Here is an 18,332-nt window from a genome sequence, read left to right as displayed (position 1 = left end):
AGCGGAGGTCCAAGGGGAGGGGGAAAAAAAAAAAAGAAAAGCTGCGCAGGAGAGCAGGGATCCGGGAGAGGAGAGGTCTCTCGAGCTGGAGCGAGGCTCAGGCGCTGACCGCGGGGACGGCGGAGCAGCCCCTTCCCGGGGCGAGCGGCGCGGCCGCAGGAGCCCCGGACAAAGGGCCGGGCGAATTCCAAGGCTGAGCGGCTTAATCCTCTCCAAATACTGAGCTTTTTCTTAACCAAACAAAAAAGGTGTTGGGGCAAGGGGGGCCGCCGGCCCCCGCGCGCAGGTGTTCCCCCAGCGCGCCTCCAGATAACGGCGCGGCCGGCGCGCTGGCGCGGAGGCGTCTCTGGCTGCTAGGCACCGCGTTACCAGCTCTCCGCTGGCCCTCGCGTCTGCGGGATGAGCAGGGCCTGCGGACGTTGCTGCTCAAGCTATCCCCTCCCTTCGCCGAGGGGCCTTCGGAAGCTTGCTTTTAAGCCCTTGAAAGCGTCTTTGCTTGCACAGATGTTCCGTCTCAAGTGCCGTTTTGCAGCGGGTCTTTCGGAGGAGCTGGGGCGCCGGCGTGAAGCGAGCGCGGAGGGGAGGAGGGCAGCGCAAAGCCGCGAGAGCTCGGTCGGGCCCCGGCAGCCTGGCCGCCCCCCCGGACCCGCCGTGCTTTGGTGGTGCCGCGGTCTCCTCGGCTCGGGGCAGCGCTCGCGGCGCTTCCCAAGCCGCCCCAGTTCGCGCTCCTTGCCGCCTCTCAGGGCTTTCCCTTCCGAGGCTTGATCGAAAGCCCTCGGAGCCCCGCGGGAGCCGTTCCCGACAGCCGCCCTCGGTCCCGTGGCCCAGCCGGCAGCGGGAAAGGCGAAGGGAAGCGCAGCTTTCTGCTTCAGCCGCGCGTGGTGGTTTGCTCCGAAGCTCGGGGCCCACCTGCCGCGGCGGGGACCAGCGGGCCCGGCGGTGGGACGGCTCTGCCGGCTGCGCCTTCGGGGCCGAACCCCTCAGCGCGCCCCTCTGCAAGCGGCCTGCGCCTTTCCTTAACGAAGCAAATGTAAAATCTTCTCGGACTGCCTATGACTTTCTATTACTGTTTCACGGTACTCCTGAGAGTTTTAAGAGAGCAGCTTGATTAAGCTTATGGGAGAAATCCTCTCAGATAGCATTTTTCTCCATAGAGATAATGTACTGTACTATTAAGCGTGTTTAAAGGTAATTCTCTCTCTCGTTAGGCAAAAGCAGAGCCGGGCTTTCCGGGCCTTCGCCGCGGCTCCGAGGGCCGCAGCCGAGACGCTCTGCGGGCGGCTCGTGCAAGTCGCCTCCGGCGGCTGCGGAGCCGGGCGTGCGGCCCGAGCCCGCGCGGGACCGTCCGCTCCGATACGGGCTCCCTGGTTCTTTGCTTCCGTCGGTGCTGGAACCGTGTTGACTATTAAACAGCAAACAAAACCGTTAACAATAAAACGGTGCTTGCAGGCTCCGGTGTGCGTTGCCTAGCCGAGTGAAGCGTTGGCATGTCTGCCCTGTAATAGCTCCAATTTCAGATGCAAATACAGACAAGGGAACAATAAACACTTTGGTTTTCCATTAAGAGGAGGAAACTTCCCTGAACGCGGGAGTCTCGGACCACCAGGCTTGGTTTCTTCCCTTGCTCTGCTGCGCCCAAGGCGCGTGCAGCCCTCGCGGGGGAAGACGTGCCGACAGCTACCAGGACGCGTGCTCGTGCCTGCCCGGGGTGCCGTGGGGAGGGCCCTGCCCTTCTAGCTCGACGTGGTGCCGGAGACCCTCGGCCGGTGGAAGCGGCGCCGGGCGGCGAAGGCGAGCGCTCTCGCAGCCTGCCCCCGCCAGCTCCGTGCGGTTTGAACGGCGGCTACCGCGGCAGAGCTGGAGCAGGGGCCCAGCACCTAAATTAGAGAATACACAAACTGTGGATTTTTCCACAATTTAGCAAACTTCGCCTTCCATGGCTGCTTGCATGCCAGTGGAGAAGGTTGAAGAAACCGTTGCCAAGTCTTGCAATATGTTGGCTGGTCTCACAGTGCTTTGCAGACCTGCAGTCTTACGAACGCATCAGAGACGCACACAGCCACAGCTGGGAAACAAAACTCGTAAATACACAAAAAAGCATCAACTCCGGAGTTATTTTATTAAATGCTTGTGATTTTTGGGGGAATGTAGGTGTGATTTTTGAGTGCTTGGTTTTGGAAATACTGGGAAACCTCTTGTTCTGCTCTTTCAGCGTGCCACAGTCCCGATCCCGGTAATGGTGGTGTCAGGGGCTGTGAGCAGGATCGAGGCTTACGTGTTTTGATCTGGGCGCGAGAATGCTGTTTTTTAAATAGAAGGCAGACGTGCGTCATAGCGAACTAGAATGGAAAAAACTGACGTTTGATTTTCTAAGCCGGAGGTGAAAGTGAACTGCAGATTCTGAGCTTACGAAATAGGTTTTCCGGTGAAATGCTGCAGTGTTTTCCAAAGTGTTAGCCGTTGCATGCGGAGAGTGCAAAAGAGGTGGTTCCTGGCGTCCGGTGCCCGAGAGATCAAACGGGAACTGTTTACCGAGGGCAAAAAAATAAGTTGAATTTGGCACAGGAGGAACTGCTAAAAGAGACACCTCCTGGGGTTTGTTGTTTCGACAGCACAGGCACCTCTGAAAATAAGAAATGCCGATTGTGAAGATGCCTTTATGGCATCTGGAGGAGCAGAAAATAAATGTGCAGCCGTGACTGAGCAGATATTTGTGCCCTCTCTGCATACGCTCGTGTGTGTGTGTTTTCACCCTGACTTCTATTTCCACCCTTCCTCCTTCAAATTAGGCACGGAAAACTCGCATTACCAATTTTTGAACGAGCTGACAGGGTCAGCTGAGCACCCGCTACCCAACACGTTTCCTACCAGACTGAAAGCCGGGTTGGGGATTGCGCGTGCATGCACTCGAGCGGTTTTACAGTGCGCAGTTCCGCTTCTGTTTAACTTGCGGGTGAGCCCTTGACAAGCTGTTTCATTGCTAGTGCCAGTAACCGAGTCGCTCGAGAGGGATGGTGCCTGAAGGAGCGCTTTGCCCTGCAGGCAGCGCCGGGCTCGGACCCCGGGGCGCTGCCGTCCACGGTCAGCCCAGTTCGGGTGAGGCCTCTCTCAGGCGGCACGGTCTGTAAATATATTTATGTGCTAAAGGGGGGATGCTCTGCAGGGAGGGGGACGCCCTAGCTTCAGCACCCGGCTATGGAGGGCGCAGAAGGAAGGTGACTCGGGAGAGGGCAAAGCAGAGGGGCTTCGAGCGAGCGATCAGAGCACTTCCAAAGTGAGAACTCCTCCGCTGAGTTTTTAGCCAAGAGGAGCAGTTTCCTTCCCGAACGCTTTCTGAGCTGAAAATGGCAGCTGCGAGAGTTTGGAGAGGCAAAACATCCATCTTAATCAGATCATGACGAGCTGATATCTTATTAAGCAGCAAGCTTGTTTAGCGAGCGGTTTAGCGGCTGAAAGCGAGGAGCAGCCGTGCCGCGAGCGCCCGGAGCGCCCGCCGCGGACCCGGCTGACCCGCGGGCGCCGTTGGGGGCCCGAGCGCGCGGCTCTGCTGCTGGCGGAGCGGGCGGCTGCTTCTCCTCTGGCGGCCCGGGGTTTGCCTTGGGCTAGATCGCGCCCCTTTGCAATAGCGAGGGCGAAGGGGATGCCAAGGCCACCCGTCTTCCTCCTCCTCCCGTACTTCGCCGGCCTTCGTAGCCTTGGTGCTCTTTAGATGCAAGCTGACATCTTCAAAGGGAAGCGCTTTTTGCGGACGCTCATTTCTGTAAAAACAATGACTGTGACAGCTAAACTTCCCAGCGGAAGCCTTCCTAATTTCGGAGCGTAATTCGCGCTGACAGTTTCACAAACGGGCAGCCTCCAAAGATAAAACCGAGCAGGGAGCGGCAGTTCTTTCCAGGACGTTTCCCTGCGCCGCGACGCGGCTGCAGCCCCGGGAGCCCGGTGCGCGCCGCGCGGCCGCCGAACCTCCGCCGCGGTGGCGTTGCGAAGGCGTAGCTGTTCGTCCGCGCCTCCGGGCAAAGCTTCGCGAAACGGGGAGCCCTGGTCCGTGTTCAGGCGCTCGGGGCGGAGGCCCGTGCTCCAGAGCCGAGCAGCGTTGGATGCAGGCGGTGACGGACGCAGAAGTCCCGGCGCGGCGCCCGCAGCTCGCGGCCGCCTGCGCTAGCCGGGCGCGGGCCCCGCGGCAGCTCTGCGCCGCCGTGGCTGCGCTCGAGCGGGTGGAAGCACCGCGGCGGCGCACGTCGCCCAGCGGCAGTGTCTCCGCAGAGCTGCTCTCCGTGGTGCCCGTCCCTCGGCTCTCAGGCCGCGCCGAGGACATCGGGAAGTGAACTGGAAGAGGAAGGGGTCGGTTCGGGACGCGGCTTCCGTAATCCGCGCGCGTCCCGTTTGCGGCGCGTGGCTGCGGCGGGCTGCCGCAGCCCGGCCGGAGCTCGGCCCCGCGCGGGGTTTCCGCCGCGCGCTCCGGCCGATGAGGAGCGTTCGCGGCAGCTCGCGCTCGTCGCCGCAGCCCTTTGCCGCTCCCGGCCGGGCGCTCGCGGCCGGGCTGCGCGGCGCCGGCGGCTCTGCCGGGCCCCGGGGCGCGTGGCCGGGGCGGTGGGCCCGGCACAGAGCCCCTTTGTGTGACAGTAATGTTCTGTGACAGCGCTTGAAATCCGAGGCCGCCGCGCATTCCTCGAACCGGGAATCCCTCCGGCTTTCAGAGCGCTGCTGTCTTTTAACCTCCGCATTAAACGAAAACAAAAAGCGCGGTGGACTTGCCAGGACGTCGCAGCCCGGAGCCCAGCACGGCAGGGACCGCGGCGGGCGTGGGGCGCGCGTGCTCCCGCGGGTTCACTGCAGAGAGCCGAGTGCTCCGCGCGCTCCTATGCAACGCGGCCGGCCAACGCGCTCCGTTTATTTTTTCCTGTGCAAATACTATTTAAAGTGCGATGAGAAAAGCCCTCTTGCTAAGCTACGGAGAAATCTTTCTTGTCCTTTAATTCTAGATGAAGGGGATTAGTGTGAACATATTTAACCTCTGACCCCCGAACAAAAGCATTATCAAATTTAGTTGCCGAGCGGGTCCCCGTTGAACCGAACTGGTCCAGTATCTCAGCAGTTTTTCTTCTCTCTCCCCCTTCAAGGCGCTGGAGTCTCCCGCTGCCCGAGGAAGCCGCCGAGGCTGCGCCGGGGCGCGAGCGGCTCTGCTCTGCTCGCTCGGCGTCAGCCCTCGCGCGGGGTCTGCGCGCAGCCGGGAGCCCCGCGGCACGGCGCGGCGGCGGTGGCGGCGGTCCGCGCGCCGGCCGCGGGAGGAATGCCGAGAGGGGCCCCCCGTGCAAGGCCGGTGTCCACTTACAGTGCATCTCTCATAAACCGGGGGCCGGGCGCGGGGGGCGGCCCTCCCGGTATGTGATTGATTATCTGGTATTTATGCCATTGAGGACTTTTCAGCGGTTTGGGGTCAGGGGGTCATCTCATGTGTCTTGCTGCAAATCCGCTTCCTTTTGTACAGTGCGGGCCGGGTGAGCAGACACACAAAAACAGCTTTTTCTTTTCCTTGGGAAAAAGGGGAGGGGGGCGGGCTGGTGTCAATGAATTTTTTTTCTCAGTCGTTTCTGAATAGTGTCCTTTTTAATTCTAAAGAACTTTTAATTAAAAGTAGCAGGAAAGTTCATCTTGACAAGGTTTAACTTACCTTAACAGTTACTTTTGTGTCCTGCGATTCTGCTCCCTGCTTGAAAAACCAAAAATGGGGAGAGACGTCGCTTTCCATTGCTATTTAACGTCTTCGCGATTTTACCAAGAAGTGTTTTTAACCTTGCTGGGGTTTCCGGACAGCAGCGGATCGGGAGCGGCGGCGGGGCCGCACGGGTGCTTTCCGCCCCCGAGCGCTCCGCAGTGCCGCCGCCGGCGGTCTGCTCCGGCGTGGAGCCTCCTGCGCTTCCCCGGGGGTGGCTGTCTTCGCTGGTTTGCAAACCGGCGCTCCCCGGCGCTTTCCCCTCTGCGGCGAGCGCAGAGGGAGGCTGCAGCGCCCTGCGCTCGGCAGCCGCCCGCACCGCCGGCGCCTCCGGGACGCCGCGGGCGCGAGGGGGCTCGGGCGCCTCTCCGAAGGAACCGGGGGGAAGCAGCGGGGCCCCCTTCTGAAAATACAGCTTTGCGTTTGCAGATGCTAATAACAGAGGTTCTTGGCCGAAAAGAAGGGGGGAGGAGGGGCCTGTGGCTGCACAGAGGGGCTCCTGTGGGTCTCGCTCCGCGCTGAAGCTCTTTGTTTCAGAACGGAGACCTCCACGCGGTTTCGAACAGGTCGACGCTGCAGCGCTGCAAACGCGATAGGAAAAACGTGTTACGCTTCCCGCGGAACAGCGAGTTAGGTTTTCAGCTGGTTTCACTTGAAATTCCCATTGGGAGGGAGAAACCCGGGAAGCCTTAACGGCGGGAACGAGTCAGCGAGCGGGTGACGCGTCCTCGTGCTGCGGTGGCCAGAGGCGCCGTCGCAGTCTGCCCGCGGCCGACTGCGGCGGAGGCGTCTGCGCGCCGGGGCGAGCGCGCCGCGGGCAGCTCCGCCGCGCTCCACGGCAGCGCCCGGCTCTCCGCAGCACGCGCGGAGGGCTGCTGCCGCCGGAGGGAACGCCGGCCGTTCCTCCGGGAGGGACCCCGGCCCCTTCAACGAATCCGGGCGCGTGCGCCGCGGCGGAGGACGCCCGAGCGAGCCGTCCTCGGCCGGGCGCCTGCTCCCCACCCGGGCGCCCGCGCCGGGGCCGACGCGCGGCGCGCAGGGACCCGCTCGCCGCGCTGCAGCTTTTTGCCCCGAGTCCAGCTGCTGCCGTGATTGACGTAAAGCCATTCTATAAATAAAGTCTTTCTCCCTTCTTTTAAAGACTTTGTGGTTTAGTTTGCTTTCAAGGTCAAGATCAGACCTTTCTAAATAAACACATATCAAAGGATCATTAGCGAAGCAGCACTGTTAAATTGAGATATTAACTTCTGTCAACTGCGCGTTTCTTTTTTGTTCTGTAACTCGTGACTGCAGTAGGTTTTTATTATTTTGGCCCTAGGCGGTAGCATCTGGCTTCTGTAGAGACTGTAAAAATTAAAAAGCAACACAAATCACCGCGAGAGAAAAGCAGTAAATTCAATGATAAGAATTTAAAATTAAAATGTTCCAGTGCTTTTATATTCTGCAAAACACGAGACGGAGGAGTTCGGTGCCTGTTGCAGTAGCGCTCCCGCCGCCGGTCGCGCCCCGGCTCGCGCTCCCGCGCGGCGGGCCGGCCCCGGGGTGTCGCGGGGCGCCGGCGGCGGCCGCGCGGCGCCTTTTGTCTCGGGGGGCGAGGGGGGTGCGGGGCCGCGCGGCCGCGCTCCGAGGGGGAGCGGGGACGTGTGAAGATTAGGGACGGGGAGGTCGAGGGAGGAGGGTGTGACTAATGCGCCGGGTCATTCAGCCCGGCACCGCATTGTTCCCCGCTCCAGATGGCCCCCGGAATAAATCACCGCGGGCGCGGGCGCAGCGCCCCTGCGCCGGGGCGCGCGCCGCCCGCCCTGCCTTCCTCCCGCCGCCCGCTCCTCTTCCTCCGCCTCCGGCAGCAGCGGCGCCTCGCGCTGCTCCGTAAGGATTAATTTTCTGCAGGCGGTTAAACTTGGGGAGAGAGCGGCGGTATCCCTGAGTAAATAATAATAGTCATAGAAATGCCCCCTCGGGAGAGCGTGCCGCCGGCGAGGACGTTAACGGGAGGAGGGCTCGGCGCGGAGCCGCTGCGCTGCAGCGCGCGCCCCGGCGCCTCGGCGGCGCCCGCGAGCCCGGCGGCGCCCGCGCAGCGCGCGGACGGGCTTTGCGAGGAGCCCCGGGCCGCTCTGCCGCGCGGCGGCAGCCCCGGGGCGGGCTCTGCCCGCGGGCGTTAGGCGAACGCCCGCGCTGCCGGCTGGCTTCGCTCGCCCTTCGCGTGCTCGGCGCGCGGCGCGGGCGCCGGTCGATCCTTGCACGGCGCCGGCGGGCTGCGGCAACGCGCCGAGGCCGCCCCGAGGCCGCGGCGCGGGCGGCGTACGGGACGTGCTTCCAGCCGCGCGGGCTTGCTTCGGCGCTGCCGCCCGAGACGCCGGTTTTGTTTCCCAATAACGGCGCAGCTCGATGCTGAAACTAGGTTAATCTCCTTACGCTCAGCGGCGCCGCTCCGGCGAGGTGCCGGGGCGACGCGCCGTCCCCGCGCGCCGGGCGGGGGCCGCCGGGAGCCCCGCGCCCGCCGTCCCGCGCCCGCGGAGAGCCGGGGCCGGGCCGGCCGGCGGAGCCCCGCTGCCCCGGCGGCGCCCGGCGCTCGGAGCGGGTCTCGCCGCGGCGGCGGAGCGCGGCCCCGGGTGGGGTGTGCCGGAAGGGGGGACGCGCGCGCGCCGGGGGGAAAAGCCTCAAGTCAAATGTCTCAAAGTCAGATCCCTTTTTAGTATGAATTTGCTGTATCTCATTCTGAGCACTAATTCCAATTTAATTGCAAGTGGCCTGAAGCCTCTTCAATAGGAGTAACAAATGGTTTGATTTTGTAAACTTCATCAGACTGCATTTTAAATGCGACACACTAGCCCGGCTCGAATGCCAATGAAGCACTGAAGTAGCTCTCTGTTTACTAATTATCCGTTTTTACTTCAAGCCACGCTGGCTGGCTTGTCTGATTAAATCGGATTTGTGGGATAGAGAACAGCTAGCAGAGTTTTCTCTATAGTAAACGAGATTGAAACTATGGACCGCCTGGCTGCACACTGTAAATTATATTTCCTTTTAAAGGGGACGTGTCTCTTTTATTTCCTTGGTGTCCCTCCTGCATGTTAAACTTCACGGCGCGGCGATGCGCCGGGCTCCCGCCGAATCGCAGCCCCCAGCCCGCCGCGCCGCGGTTCCTCTGGATCGCTTGCGCCGCAGAGGCAGAGGGCGAGGAGGGGAACGGCCGCGCTCAGGGCTGCGGTGACTTCCTCTCTCCTGCCCGGGAGTCTGCAAGGGGAGGGAGAGTCCGCGAGCGGAGGCGAAACGCGTCTCGTTGGCGTTTCGGATCCGGCCTCGCGAGACGAGGCAGCCCTGCTTTGGGGGCGCGCGGAAACGCCTCGCGGAGCCGGCGCCACGCGCCCTGCCAGCCCTGGGTCCCAGCGCGGCGGTGGGCGGCCGCGCTGCCTTCGAAACGCTCGCGCCGGTGCGCGCTGCGCTGCTTGTTTACTACTGCAGGTGTTAGCAAAACAGCAGATAGTCTCTTAAAAAAAAGAAGAAAAAAAAAAAAACGGGAAGGTGCCTATTGAATGCAGCGTAATAGGGCTGCGCTTAAAGCCCCGCTGTTGCTAAGACTTTAATTCCACCAGCTTGACCTATTCTGCCCTCTCTCTTGGTATCTATCTTTGTGCCTCGAGCTTTTTATATTTTAATTTGCTTTTGAATGTCCTACAAAATTAATGGTACACTTTTTGCCATTGTGCAGCGTACAGTACAGGGAAGGCCCCTTGGTGTTCCCTGATAGCGCGTTACCGTGGAAATGAATGGTCACTACGCTTCGGGCTCCATATTCGCTCCTTTTAATTGTTGACAGTAAAAAGCGTTTAAATGCTGCTTAATTTGTAATCATCTTCCGGAAAAAGGAGAGAAACCATTAAAACGTCAGTGGGATGAATAAACCCCTCTCCCTCTCTCTGTGCGTGCGCGCTGCCGGCGGCGTTTGTTTACCCGGGGCGATTTTTCTTCCGAGGGCTCCGGAGGACGCGGCCGCGGGGCGCCGCCGCTCGCACCCCGCTTTTCCGCCGCGGGGAGCGGGGGCGCGGCGCGAGCCTGGGGGGCGAGCCGTGGGGCGCCGGGGACGGCCGCCGCCGCCGTGCCTTGGCCGCGCGGGCGCCCGCGCCGCGCGCGCTCCGGAGCCCCGTTCCCGCGGGAGCGCCGCGCGCCGCCCCCCGCGCCGGGGCCCTCCGCGCCGCCCGGGCCAATTAGTTTCACAAATGAGGGCCCCGCGGTGCCGCGGAGGATTTGTTCCGGGCCCGCGCGCCGCCCCGGCGGCATTGTCCTCCCGCCGCCCATTGTCGGCCGCCCCAGCGGGTGCCGCTGCGCCCGGGCTTAGCCGGGCCGGCGTCCCGCGGGCCGGGGCCGCCGCGCCGCAGCTGCCCGCGCCGCGCGCCGCTCGGCCCCGCGCACCTTTGACCCGTCCCGCGGGCGCTTTCAAAGCCGCCGGCCGGCGGGCCGCATACCTCGCGGGATTTGCGCCGCCCGCTCGCCGCCGGCCTCTGGTTCGTCTGTTTTTTTGTTGTTGTTGTTGTCGTCGTTCCCGGGCGCTCGGGAGGGTTTCGCTCGCTGCCCCGGGAGATGCGCGCAGCGGGCGGCGCGCTCCTCCCCGAGCGGGCACCGGGGAGCCCGCCGGAGTCGCGGCGTGCCCGGGACGCGCCGGTCGCGCTCCTCCTCGTTCTGCCCTCGGCCTCCCAGCCGGCGGCAGCGGCGCCCGGCGCTGCGCACCTGCCCCGTGCCCCTGCGCTGTGCCCCCGCGCCGCGCGCCCTCGGGCGCCCGTTCCCACGCCTGCCCCGCGCCCTCGGGCGCCTGTTCCCGCGCCTGCCCCGCGCCTGCCCCGCGCCCTCGGGTGCCCATTCCCGCGCCTGCCCCGCGCCCTCGGGCGCCCGTTCCCACGCCTGCCCCGCGCCGCCCGACCTCCCTCTCCTCCTCAGAGCGTGCTCTGCACGGAGCACCCCGGCGGGCGGGTGCGCCCCGGCGGCAAAGGCTCCTGCCCTCTTCCCGGGCGGACGGTGCCGCCCCGCTTGTCCCCGCCGCGCTCGGCACACGTTCATTTGGGCGGCGCGGCAAGCAGCCCCCTGCCTGCCGTGCTCTTTTAAGGCGACGCAGGTTTGTTGCTTACCTTGAACATCTTGCTGCTGCTAATGAATTGCTAATACAATCTTGTAGATAATTTTATTTCCATAGTGCTCGCATTTTAACATCTCCAAAAAGCTAGCGTTTATTTGCTTAATCTCCCAGCATAATGCAATTTGCACCGACTCGCGGGTTCTGAACGATCGGCTATGGATAAACTGAAACAGATTGCTTAATAACGCAAAGGGCTTACGTTTTGATCGACGGCGTGGAAGCCCCTCGCATGTTTTTTAGTTTTGCTCTTCCGCAGACGCGGAGTGGATCGGCGCCCGCGGGCTCGAGGCGCCGTTGGCCCCGCCGCCGGGGCACGGCCGGGCGCCGCTCCCCTTGCAGCGGCTCCGCGCCGGCGGCGGGGCTCAGGCGCCTTTCTCCCTCTCTCGCCAGGTACGGACGTGGCCGTTTTCTGCCTGCTGTGCGGCAAGCGCTTCCAGACGCAGACGGCGCTGCAGCAGCACATGGAGGTGCACGCCGGGGTGCGCAGCTACATCTGCAGCGAGTGCAACCGCACCTTCCCCAGCCACACGGCCCTCAAGAGGCACCTGCGCTCCCACACAGGTGAGGCGGCTGCCCTGCGCCGTGCTCCCCCCTTCCCTCCGAAAGAGAGCGGGTCGGACCGTCCGGCAAGGCGTCAGGGCGCCTGCGGCTCGCGGCTGGGCTGCTCGGGTTTCAGAAACAGAACCGAGGGGGAAAAGCCGCGCGCAACAAGCCGATCCGGTAAATCGCGACCTCGCGAGGGGATGCGCGATCCTGCCCCTCTCCACCAGCTTAGACGCGGTAGCTGCCCGTAATCGGCTGGCGCTCGGCCCCGGCGGGATCGGCGGGACGGGCGCCACGTGCGCGCGGGGCGCGAAGGCGCCGCCGGGGCCGGGGAGCGGCCGTGCTCCCGGCGGCTCCGCCGCGCTCCCCGGAGCGAAGCCCCGCTGCCAGCAGCGACCCCGGCGCCGCGGAGGGGAGGGGCAGCGCCCTCCCCCAGCATCGCTGCGGACAGGCCGGGGCCTTCCCCAGTGGCTGCAGGCGCCGGACTGGAAGCCCCACAACAGGCGCTTTCCGGCGGCGCTAAGCTGGCTGTCCCCTGCAAGATCACACCGCTGCGTCCATCCCCTGGGCACCCAGAACTGGGCATCGCTTTTGGGAAACGCCTGCGCGGGAACAGGATGGTTTCCCTGGAAATGTTTGCTGGTGCCGAGCGCCCGAGAGCGCCGCCTGCCCGGCCGGGCGTCCCCGTTACAGCTGTCCCAGCCGAAAGCGGGGGGCCGAAGGGGCTCAGTGTCCGGAGCACTCTGCGTTTCGGTAGTCTTTTGGTGCTAAATCCTGGCCTAAAGTTAGCAAAGCTTGCTTGCTTTGGAGCATCGGTGCACGCGCTGTTTGGCCCTGCACCCGGGCCCGGGTGTGCTGGAGTTCAGGAGTAAGATGCCTTTGCTGATTTTTGCCTCTGGTTTTTGCCTTCTCCATCGCTTCTGCAGTTGCAGTTATGCCTGGCTGCGGTCATTTCCGTGTAAATCCTGAGCAAGAAGCAGCAAATAAGAAAGATTCCCCTTGCGGGCTTGCAGCATGGCCCCCAGGCCGGGTGAGCCGCCGTTGCCCCGCGGCACGATGCGGCGGCCCCGTAGCGTTAGCCTGAGCCATTCACCTGAGCGCCTCAACAGCTCTGCAGCCGTGGGTCACGTATCAGCGCGCGAGCCGGGGGCGCGAGGCACCTGGCCGCCGGGCCGGGCCGAGCCGAGCCGAGCCGAGCCGTCCTGGGCGCCGGGCCCCTTCTGCCGCCCCGAGCCCGGCGGCACTGCCGGGGGCAGCGCTCCCGGTGCAGCCGGCGGGGCGGTGACCTGTGGCCGGGCCCGGTGATCAGCTGGATCGTGCCGCGCTGCGTGCGCCGCGGAGGCTGGCCCGTGATTTGCAGCCTGCTGTGGGTCGCAGGCTCCGAGGCGGCTCCGAGGCGGCGGGCAGGCGGACGTCGCTTGCAGGCGGGTGGAGAGCGCGCTCCTCTCCCGTCGGTTCCCAGCTGGAGCTGGAGGCTCGTGCTCCCTCCGCGGCTTCGTTCTGGCTGCGGTTTTGTTCCTGGTAGGTTGGCAGACGCATCTGAAGTGTGGATAGCTGTTTTCCTTTTCCTTTTTCTTAATAGAGGGGAGGGGGCCCTTTTTCAGGTTTTAATCCAACAACCTCCACTCAAGGATACAGACTCTAGTTATTAGAAGGACCTCACGGAAGGGATGCTTCCAGAGATGATGTTTTGCCTTTAGTAAAGTTTTTTGTGAGGTTTTCAGTTGCAGTTAATCTTCAGTGCCGTTGATGGTTAGTGATACTGGGAGAATGCTGGACCTGCAGGTAGGAGAGCACCGTGCTAATACGCATGTCAACACCAAGTGCAATAGATGCTTATTGCAAGTAATGCGCTGCCACGGACAGCAGGTTATGACACGTCAGTTCCTTCATAATCTGTGATAATTTATTAGATCCCGATTTGAAAAAAAATCAGCATGGCGTAGCGCTTTATGAACGCGTAACTGTGCTTCCCGACTGAGGCGCGAACGGTTTTCTTTCCCACACGGAAGCCTGCCGCGTGGGCTCCACGACAGCAGCAGCCCGCGGCTCCGCAGCGTGCCGTGCCCGGCTCCCTCCCCGGGCTGCGCGGGGGAAGCGGCGGGAGCCCGGGTCGCCCCTCGCGGCGGGCAGACGAAGGGCTGCGGCCGCGTCAGAGGCGTCCCGTTTCTGCCGGCCGGCTCTCCGGGCGTGCAGGAGACGTGGAGCAGGAATTGTCCGTGCTGCAGGTGATAAGCGAGACCGGGACTCCGTTACCGGCTGGTTTTGAACTCTTGATTCCCTCAGTGCCGTTGCACGAGCGGTTTAAGCTCTGTAGCTCCGTTTCCTGTCGGCAGAATGGCAGTAATTAGCGTTTTTCCCTCTCGGCGGCGGGCGGTTTGCATCTCCTCTTGCACGCCGCACCCCCACCTTGCAGGCAGGTTTCTCGGCTCGGCCCGGCCCGGCCCGGCCCGGCCGCCGCGGGCAGCCCAGGCCTTGGCGGTGACGGAGCCCCGATTTGCGCGGCTGGCCACGTAGCAGGCGCTGAGCTGCGGCGCGGAGGCGTTTCGCGGGCCGCGGTCGCCGTCGCCGGGCTGCGCAGCCTGTGCCGGGTGAGGCCGCAGAAGCGGGTCCAGGTGCAGGGTCTGGCCGCAGGGGCTCTGGTTCGTCCCCTTGGTCCCGCACCGGCCGCCGGCTCGTGAAGGGGCCGGGAAGGCGCGTCGCTGTGCCGCGGACGGGCTCTCGCGGCCCCGCTCTGCGGCCGGCTCCGAGCGTGCCGTCCGGACGCGGCCCGCGCGGGTCTCCGGGCCGGGGTTGCGGGTGCTGCCTGCTGCTGCTGCTGCTGCCGCCGCCGTTTCTGGCTGCCTCCCTCCGGAGATGCCGCTCTGAAACTCGTTTCGCGTGCGATGGGGCTGATGATTACATTCACGAAGCTCCTGTCAAACTAGCTCCCGAGTTTAACACTTCATTTAAAGTACCGGGATGCTGTAAAGAAGCAGCAGGAGGAAAAAAAAAAAAAAGGCTGCTCCAATCGGTGGCTTCGGCTAAACATGCAGATTATTCACCTGGCTTTACACATGTTCCTTCAGAAAATTAACGCGTGGAAATACGGTGAGCCCTGCCAGTGGTTGGGGTATCCTTGCTTTTGGGAGCGAGGCGCCCAGCAGAGCCTCAAGGCAATAGTTTGCGAAGGGCGGTGGGGGAGGCAGGCAGCCCGCTGCCCGCCCGCGCCCTGGGCTCGCTCCGCCGGCGGAGGATGCGCGCGGGGAGCAGAGCACGCTGCTGGCGCCGCGGGCGCTGCCCGCAAGCCTCGCGGCCTCGGCCCATCCGGTCTGAAAGGTTTGTTGGGCTTTTTCTTTACTCCAACGCCACCTTTGCTCCCCCCGCCGTTTTGCAGAGAAGCTGCAAAGCCCGGCGCTGCCTCCCCGGATCTCGCGCGTGCTGCCGGCGCGGGGCCTCGGGGCGGTCGCGGCCGCGGCAGCGCTGCCCCTGCGCCCGCGGGAGCCCCCGCCAGCACCCCCGCCCCCCGGCAGGCAGCCTTCAGCGGGCCCCGAGGCGGCGTCCCCGGCTCCCCGCCCGGCTCCCCGCTGCCTTGCTGGCGACGGAGCCGCGCGGGCAGCGCTGCGAGCGCACCGCCGCTCTCCGGCCCTCGGAGAGTGGTGCGAAACAGCGCAGCGCGGCTGCGCGCCGAGCCCCGGGAAGAGCCGCCGCGCGGCGGGGCTGCAAACGCTGGAGCGGAGCGAGGATGGATGTGGCGGGGTCCGTCTTTGGGAGGGGGCAAAGGGCCGTGGGTTTTGTCTCTGGGTCTAATGAGAAAACGGAGAGAGAGTAAAATATCATTGCAAGGAGGAAGTGAAAGCGCAGGCATGTGAGTATATAACTAGAGGGACAATTTATGCCCAGGCACGAGTGCAGTTTGACATGGGGATAATGAAAAAACGTAGGTCATTGTGGATGACTTAAGCCTTCACAGCTGAAGAAAATGTATGAAATGCGAGGAACATTACACGCTTGGCAGCTCTGCACATCTGCAGTAGGACAAGTGAAATACAGTTGGCCATTCTTTACCATAAACTGTGGTTGTAGGATATGCAGCACAGAGAAATTGTAATTACAGTGACAAGACAAATCAGTAATATTTAAATATTCATGAACAAAGTCTTGGACGATCAATCTATCTTTATTGTCCTTGCCTTCACTGCTGTAATAAATAAGTAGCTGGAGCCCTCACCTTTCATTCAAATAATTCGGGGTTTGGTGCCGAACCGAAGTTCATTTATCAGCCGCCGGATCCGGAGCGCCGCGGGGGCCGCCGCCGGCTGCAGCGCGGGGGTGTCCCGGGGCGCAGGGGGCAGCACGGGCTGCGGGGCGGCGCGGGGCGGGCGCCGGGCTCTCGCGGGGGCCCCGCGCCGGCGCTGACGCGGTGCTGGTGCGGTTGCAGGCGACCACCCCTACGAGTGCGAGTTCTGCGGCAGCTGCTTCCGGGACGAGAGCACGCTGAAGGGCCACAAGCGCATCCACACCGGGGAGAAACCCTATGAATGCAACGGCTGCGGCAAGAAGTTCAGCCTGAAGCACCAGCTGGAGACCCACTACCGGGTGCACACAGGTACGTGCCGCTTGGGGCCGCGCCTCGGCGCCCACCTCCGCGCCGGGGCTCGTCCCCGCACGGCGCCCGCCGCTCGCCCGGGCGGCAGCCGGGAGAGCTGAGAGCCCTCCGGCGGCTCACGGCCCTTCCTCCGCGGCTCTGTCCCCTCGCGGCCTGCAGGTGAGAAGCCCTTTGAGTGCAAGCTGTGCCACCAGCGCTCCCGCGATTACTCGGCCATGATCAAACACCTTAGGACCCACAACGGCGCTTCCCCGTACCAGTGCACTATCTGCCTGGAGTACTGCCCCAGCCTCTCCGCCATGCAGAAGCACATGAAGGGCCACAAGCCGGAGGAGATCCCCACCGACTGGAGGATAGAGAAGACCTATCTCTACCTGTGCTACGTTTAAGGGACACGGCGGGGGCGTGGGTTTGAGTCACGCAGGACTGGGCAAAAAAATGCATCGTCCGGGGCCTTTTGTTTTTATTTTCTGTTGTTGCTGTTACTGGGGGGGTTCTCTGCTGCCGCCGCGGCGGGGACGAGCGAGAAGGGCGCTGGCTGCGGGAGGAGAACGCGGTCTGCTGGGAGCCCAGGGCTGCGGGCTCGCGAGCGGTCCCTTCCCCACCAGAGCCTTCGCCCTCTGCCCCCCGCTGCCCGCTCGCCCGCGCTCCTGTGGCCTGCTGCACTTGCAGCCTTGCCTCTGGGGCAAGGTCGGAAAAACACGGAGCGCTTGAGCCCCGCGGCGGAGGCGTTCCCCCGACCCCGCCGTCCGTCCCCGGTCGCGGCCGGCGCCCTGGCCCTCTCTAGGAAGGACTGTATCAGGAAGACCGCGCTGATGGTGCGGTTCATGCTGCAGCCCCAGATCTTGCAATGACCCATGATTTGCGAAGGCTTTAATTTCTTCTTTCTGTTTTTATTTCCCCCCTCCCCATCACCGTAGGAAGGCTTTGGCGGAGCTGCCGAGAGCCCAGCTGCTGCAAGCAGCGCCTCTGCTCCGCTCCGCCCGCGGCAGCGGGTGCGCGGGAAGGCGCGCGGCGTGCCGCGGGGAGCTGCGCCCCGGGCCGCTCGCGCTCCCGGGCCGCCGCCGTGCGGAGTTTCCTGCCGGCGTTTGCAGCCCCGGGAGGAGAAGACGGGGAAGGGACGGGCGGGCGCCCTGGGAGACCGGGCGGCCGCCGTGCCCGCTCGTGCCCGCGCTCCTGCGCTGGGCGTCGTGACGCTGGTCGCGCTCCGCCGGCAGCGCCGCGGTCGTGGTGTTGCTGGTTGTGCTGCTATAATAAAGGCTGTTTCCGCAACCCTGGCACAGGCCAGTCTGTTCAAGAGCGCAGAGCGCGGCTGAGGACGTCGCCTGGGGACCGCGACCTCTCTGCTGACCAAAGACCTCTCTATGCATTTCGCTTTTTCCTTCCGTCGGTCCCCGGACGGCGGATGGTCTCCGGGGAAGGGGAGGTGCCGGGGCTCTCGCGCCTGCCCCAGCCGACCGCGCAGCCCGGCCGCGGAGAGGCGGCTCCCCGCCGGCTGCAAGGAGCCCTGCTCTCCGCGGGGAGACCTTTCCTTTGGTTTGGGTGGTGATTTTGGCTTTCGTTTTGGTTTTCCCTCTTCGGGGGGCATTTGCAGCCTGCCGAGATTTTTTTTTGCCCAGCCCTTGACTCTAGGAACCTATGAAGGAGTGAATGGTGAGAGATGGCTTTGCTTCGTGTTTTCCGCTTCGTGTTTGTTTTTAAAGGTTTTGAATATTTCTGTTTAGCACATTTTACTTGAAATTACCTCGTTTTTTTGTGACCTCATGAGCTTTTATTGATTTGGGGGATGGGGGGTGGGGGGAGCGTTGCTTTTTGAAACGCCTGGGCCGTTTGCAGGCCGTGTCCCAGACGGGCGGCGTGTGAACCGCGCGCTTGCTGCAGTCTCGGCAGCGCCGCGGCAGCCGTCAAGGGGATGGTAGGGTGGATTTTTTTTGTCAGCCTCCTTTCGTGCATTATCATTACCAAAATTGGTATTTTTTTACATGGCCTGCCTGACAGAGCCTGGATTGTTGATGCTGAAAGCTACCTCTTATGTTTTTGTTTTGTTTTTATTTTGCAGGTTAAAAAGCACATTTTGCAATATTTGTGTTTGCTTTGTGATGTCATTTCACTTTTCATCTCATGCTTTACTCGCAGTTGTATCTTATTTTGTAATTTAGCTGCGTTTGTGTTAAAAGGAAAAAAAAAAACGTTAGGGGAATGTTTTGTAGACGGGAGTGAAGGGAAGCGAACGGAAGGGGTGTCGCTGCTCTCGTCCCCAGCCTCGTCTCGCCTGTCGGGAAAAATTTGAAGGCCTTAAACTGGGGGAAATAACGTCAAGTGACAGCGGAGCGGGGTAAGCGAGCGTCTAGCGGCGA

The 18,332-nt window shown here is 63.2% G+C and overlaps 1 protein-coding gene across 1 annotated transcript in view; it reads left to right on the top strand.

The window, feature by feature from the left end:
* ZBTB16 (zinc finger and BTB domain containing 16) overlaps positions 1-17,247 on the top strand; it is a 58,807-nt gene extending 41,560 nt beyond the window's left edge. The window contains exons 4-6 of the mRNA XM_062594563.1: positions 11,235-11,405; positions 15,808-15,975; positions 16,135-17,247. Coding sequence (XP_062450547.1) covers positions 11,235-11,405; positions 15,808-15,975; positions 16,135-16,364 — 569 coding nt within the window. The 3' untranslated portion in view covers positions 16,365-17,247. The remainder of the gene's footprint in view (positions 1-11,234; positions 11,406-15,807; positions 15,976-16,134) is intronic.
* The last annotated feature ends 1,085 nt before the right edge of the window (positions 17,248-18,332 follow it).

The sequence above is a fragment of the Rhea pennata genome, chromosome 24 (genome assembly GCF_028389875.1).
Source record: "Rhea pennata isolate bPtePen1 chromosome 24, bPtePen1.pri, whole genome shotgun sequence".
Lineage (NCBI taxonomy): Eukaryota > Metazoa > Chordata > Aves > Rheiformes > Rheidae > Rhea > Rhea pennata.
The sequence above is the reverse complement of the archived record's forward strand: the minus strand, read 5'-3'. Positions and strand labels throughout refer to the sequence as shown.